The sequence below is a fragment of the Buceros rhinoceros genome, unplaced genomic scaffold (assembly GCF_000710305.1).
Source record: "Buceros rhinoceros silvestris isolate BGI_N320 unplaced genomic scaffold, ASM71030v1 scaffold20073, whole genome shotgun sequence".
Lineage (NCBI taxonomy): Eukaryota > Metazoa > Chordata > Aves > Bucerotiformes > Bucerotidae > Buceros > Buceros rhinoceros.
The window spans coordinates 6,136-11,107 of record NW_010402072.1 but is presented as its reverse complement, the minus strand read 5'-3'; the positions used below and the strand labels follow the sequence as shown (position 1 = coordinate 11,107).

At 50.9% G+C, this 4,972-nt stretch overlaps 1 protein-coding gene across 1 annotated transcript in view; it reads left to right on the top strand.

The window, feature by feature from the left end:
* The window catches only part of COMP (cartilage oligomeric matrix protein), a gene marked incomplete at its 3' end in the record, with an annotated part of 14,411 nt that overhangs the window by 3,309 nt on the left and 6,130 nt on the right, over positions 1–4,972 (top strand). The window contains exons 3-5 of the mRNA XM_010132535.1: positions 1,203–1,254; positions 3,279–3,451; positions 4,804–4,941. Coding sequence (XP_010130837.1) covers positions 1,203–1,254; positions 3,279–3,451; positions 4,804–4,941 — 363 coding nt within the window. The remainder of the gene's footprint in view (positions 1–1,202; positions 1,255–3,278; positions 3,452–4,803; positions 4,942–4,972) is intronic.

Sequence of the window (4,972 nt, the reverse complement as noted above, 5' to 3'; positions counted from 1 at the left end):
TCCTCACCAGAAAAACTTGCATATGCAACTGCAGAGCCAAGGTGGCAGTTCATAATTTCTTAATCCGTGCAAAGATCTTCTAAACTTACCCTTGATTCAGCCTCTTGAGATGTTGGCAATAAGGATGGCAAAAGGTGTAATGATAAAAGGCCACATCTACTCTCCTGAGGCAGAGGCTGGAGGATTCTCCACACACAGGAACCACTGATACTCCTCAGCGGTTCCTCAAATTCTCTGTCACCCACTTCTAATAGATGTTCTGGGGGATTGGGTTAGATCTCTCTGCATTAACTATTCAAAATACATGACCCCAGGCCATGTTGGAGGGAAGAGAGAATCACCTGACGTAGAACAAAAGCTTGTTCTTATGTGTGGGAGCTGGCAGAGAGGCAGGAGTAGGAGCTGTTGTCAACGTGAAATGGCTTAATCATGGAAACAGAAAGTCCACAGGGCGTGGAAGGGTGGTTCTGAGCATCAGTTGTAGACAGCCAGTAAGGCTTCTGCAGGAAAGGAGTCTGCTGGGATTGCTGCCTGAGAGGTGGAGAGCTGTACAAACATTACCTGCAACGGACGTGCCTGTCCCACATTCCTTTCCTCACCAAAGGAATGGCACTTCTGCGCTGCCCATGCTGCAGGTTCTCTCTTTTCTGAAGCCAGCTTGAAGGAATAGAGCCTGGAGGAGGCTGGAGGGAGGAGCTCTCATTAATAGATTCTAAATATCTTCGTGCCAAGGACATTAGGGCCAAAGAATGGTATAAGCCGTGTCAGAGATCATTCATACAGCTGCAGAAACGGCTCACAGGGGAACCTTCCGGCTCCACTTAGGCGGTGCCTGGACTGCAGATAAAGCAGAGCTCTCCAGCACTGCCAGCTCAGCACCTGCTCGAGTGGCAGACCCAGACAGAGCAGATACCTCTTTCGACACTTGTTGCTGTGCATTCAAGTGTTTTGTGCCTCTGTGGCAGATCAGTAGTACCGAGGGAACCCGCAGAAGCACTCCAGCGGGGAGGGCATGACAGCGGAGAGCACACGCCACCTCCGCTTCCAGAAAGTCTGCACCCTAGACTTCGGGGTGGGAGTTAATTAGCTTGTTGGTAGCTGTGCAGTCCCAGAGACACCCTGGTTTCTGGCAGTGGGGCTGCTGCCTTGCGTGGGAGCAAAACTCAGCCTTTGGCTAAATGGTGGTTCTTGGTTTTTTCTAGATTAAGGAGATAACATTCCTGAAGAACACAGTCATGGAGTGTGATGCCTGTGGTGAGTTACTGAGCTGAGTCCTGTGTTCAGCTGCCTCCTCAAGTCCTTCCTTCCTTTCTGGTCAAACAAGTAGTGAAATGCTACCTGTGACCGTGTCCCTAGAGGGAATCGCTGGTTTTGCAATTATCCCCAATATCAGTCAGTACTTTTCTTCCCCCACAACAGTCTTGCACACATGGAGCGCTGCTCCCTGCTGTTCTCGTGGTTCAGAGACAGCTGAAGCTTTACCCCTTTCCTGAACGTGGAGTGCCTTAAAAAGCTCATTTTTTCTTCCAGCAAACCCAGCAACTGCGTCCACTTTTCTGAAACAGGCTCTGTTAGTGGTTTCACGATGTACCACGCTGTACTGCTCCGGGTGGCCACATTCTGCTGCAGAAAGTGGCCCAGCCACGACTCCTGCTAACCCAGTCCCTGGCCGATGTGCTGGGAACGCACGCGGGGCATCCCGTGGGATGTAGCTGGCTCCTCCTGAGCTGCGGGTGGAAGAGAACATGACCCCCAAGAGGCATTGCTCTGCTGTTCCTTCCATCCTCCTGCTGCCACCGTCCAAGCAAAGAGGTTGTTTACAGAGGATTCAGGAAACGGGGTCATACATTTTCCCATGTAAATCCTGCCCTCTGCTCCACCGTAAATGGGTTTGTTTCTAGACTGGGACTTCCTTGTAGTAGATGAGGCGTTCAGAAAGCGTGGTGCTTGGAGGTGCTCTGTTATTTGCCAGGAGCCTCGAAGGGTGGAGAGCTTGTCCTTCTGCTGGAAAAGAGATTAGCCAAAGCTGCTGGGAGCTGCACTGCAGAAATGTATTCACTGACAGCAATTGGTTTAATAATTTCCTCATAAAACTGTCCTGAACTTGCTCTCTGTTACTTGATTTCTGCCTTCCCTGCTTGCTACTCCGCTTCCTATGCATCCTCCTTACTCCTCACAGCAGCATCCGAGCCTCTTGTAGTCATGCAGTGAACAACGTGACTCTCGGCAGCCGCGTGCTTCTCTTATTATTTCTCAGAAAGAGAAGCGTGAGGAGAGGCAGCCTTGTTTCTAGAGAAGATTTTGCTGCTGGTGGTACAGTGTTGGGTTTTGCTTTGGTTTGTTGCAGTTTTTTTATGTCAGACTTTTAGGCTAGAGAAAGCGGGAGCAAAAAGCATCCTTGTCACCGAGTACTGGCCGTGGGAGACGTGTGACAGTTCTAGATGCTGGGAAGGTTTATTCACAGTCTGGAACTGGCCCTCAGTGATGTTCTGCCTCCCGTACAGATTCATTTGGCCAGCTTTCCCATGCTGTGGGTCAGGACATGAGCATAAGGACAAAAACCTGGCATTGCAATGAAGACTCTAAGGGAAGCTGGTGCACAGCAGTGTGGGGACAGGCTTGATTTGTTCAGAGTGCTTCTGAACAGGACTGTGGTAGCATTTTGTGTGGCTTAGTGATCACTCAGAAGTGATGAATGTCCAAATACCAGATTGGTTTCTCTTCTGCCAGGATGCGGTGAGGTTTCCTGGCCCCGTGGAGATAACACAGCGTGTGATGCATACCATCAGGGCACGAGAGCCTGCTGTGAGAGGTTCCTGCGGCAAAGCAAGCTGACCCCGTTGACATACCTGCCTTCCACAGCGGGGGTTTTGGCCGCCAGCCCTCTGAACGCTTCCCAGATACCAGCGTGTGCTGTGAGGGTTCTGCTTTAGGCAGGTGTCCCGGCCCATAGCAGCAGCAAGGTGTAGTTGTGGAACTCCAAAAGCAAGAGGATTACACCTACGAGGAGAGTGGCATGGCAGTTCTGGACTAGCAGCTGAGACTTCTGGGGGTTCTTATTTTTTGACTGCTCTGACTCAGAAATCTCTCAAATTGCTGCTTCTGGCTTCATTTTTCTCCATGTACAAAACAGAGGGTTGAGCTACAACTGCTCAGCCCTCGAGAGGATGGGAGGAGGTGTCCTGTGTGTGAAGCCACTGGTATCTTGAGACAACAGACCACCTGATGGTAGTCTCTGGCAGTGACAGCTCTTTCTTAATGTCCCTCTTGTCCTCCAGGCATACACCCCGAGGTGACAGGCCCCGTCATCACCGTGACGCAGTTCAACAGATGCCTCCCTAACCCCTGCTTCCCCGGCGTGGCCTGCACTGAGACCGCCACGGGCTTCCGCTGCGGCCCCTGTCCCCCGGGCTATTCGGGCAATGGGTCGCAGTGCACAGACATCAATGAGGTAAAAACCAAGCAGGACAGGCTGGAAGTTACAGCTCCACGGAGCCCGCCACGGGCTTCCGCTGCGGCCCCTGTCCCCCGGGCTATTCGGGCAATGGGTCGCAGTGCACAGACATCAATGAGGTAAAAACCAAGCAGGACAGGCTGGAAGTTACAGAGCTGGCACGTTTTCCTTGGAGCGTTGCAGGAGTGTCTTGTGGTTATAAAGAAAAGTCCTGCAGTTCCCCTAGGAGCTGAGTTCAACAGAAAGAGCATTTCCCTGGAAGGAAGTCTGCCTCCCGCCCGCCCACCCCTCAGCCCTGTTCCACACTGGTTCTCTATCCAGGCTAGCTAAGCAGTTCGTTCTGACAGACACACAGGCCCAGAGAAAATAAACCTTTTGGTTTGTACCACACAGGAAGGTGAGTCTGGAAGACCAGAACAGTCCCTTTTGGTCTTAAAATCTTTAGAGCTAATGGCTGAAGAGTCGTTCGAGAGATGATTTGTTATGTGTGGAACAGGATCAAAAGCTTCTCGAATATCCTTGGCATATGGTGACTCTTACCACACGACTCGTGTTGCTTTGCTTCTGCCTCTACAGCAAACCTTGCTGGGCAGACACTGTTTAATCTATTTTATTTCTAGAAATCGTGGCATTCCCTCAAGTTTACTCTCTGTGTATGCAAAGCTTTACTCAACCACATTTTGCACATCGATAAAACTCCGTAGCTCTGTGGTTCCCAAACCATAGTCCTGTGCTTGCTGAGTCCACCAAGCCGCTGTCAGTGTCCTCAAAGCTGTATCACCTCTGTAGAGGTTCAGCTTAAAAACCTGAAGTTACAAGGGTTGATGAGAGAGTTTGAGATTGATGATAATCTGTTAGTCCCCGAAATGTGGGAACCTCTGCATTAATGTAACGCATCTGCCAGCACAGAGCATTCGACAGAGAAAATAATGAAGTGTTGGATAGACAGTTGTTTCCCAGCATAGTACACAAACAACTGTTCCTGCCTTTCAAAACCAGTGTGAGAAATGATCCAGTTCTCTGGATTCAGAGACTGCCAGGAAGGAAAGTGTAGAGGGAGGCCAGCTCTGTGCCTGGGCAATTGATGTCACCTAAGAAGAATTAGTCCTGGAAGTGGATTTGTTTTACTTGTCTGCACATACTGGAACTAGGGAGAACAAGTGAGATGGGGAAGCTGCATTTTTCCACTTGCAAGGAAAGCCAGGAACTTCTAAGACTTTTTGTTTTATTCTTTAAAATCAAAGTACAATAGCTGGAGCTCCCCCAGCCAGGCCTGCTTTGAGAGCTGCTTCAGAGCCGGCCTGGAGCGAGCCTGCCTCACAGTTCCGCACAACCTTTCTCGTTCCCAGTGCAACGCGAACCCCTGCTTCCCGAAGGTCCAGTGCATTAACACCTCCCCTGGCTTCCGCTGCGACCCCTGCCCGCCCGGCTTCACCGGGCAAATGGTCGAAGGGGTTGGGCTGACTTACGCCAGGGCCAACAAACAGGTAAGGCCCAGGCACTGCCCTGTCTCCTTCA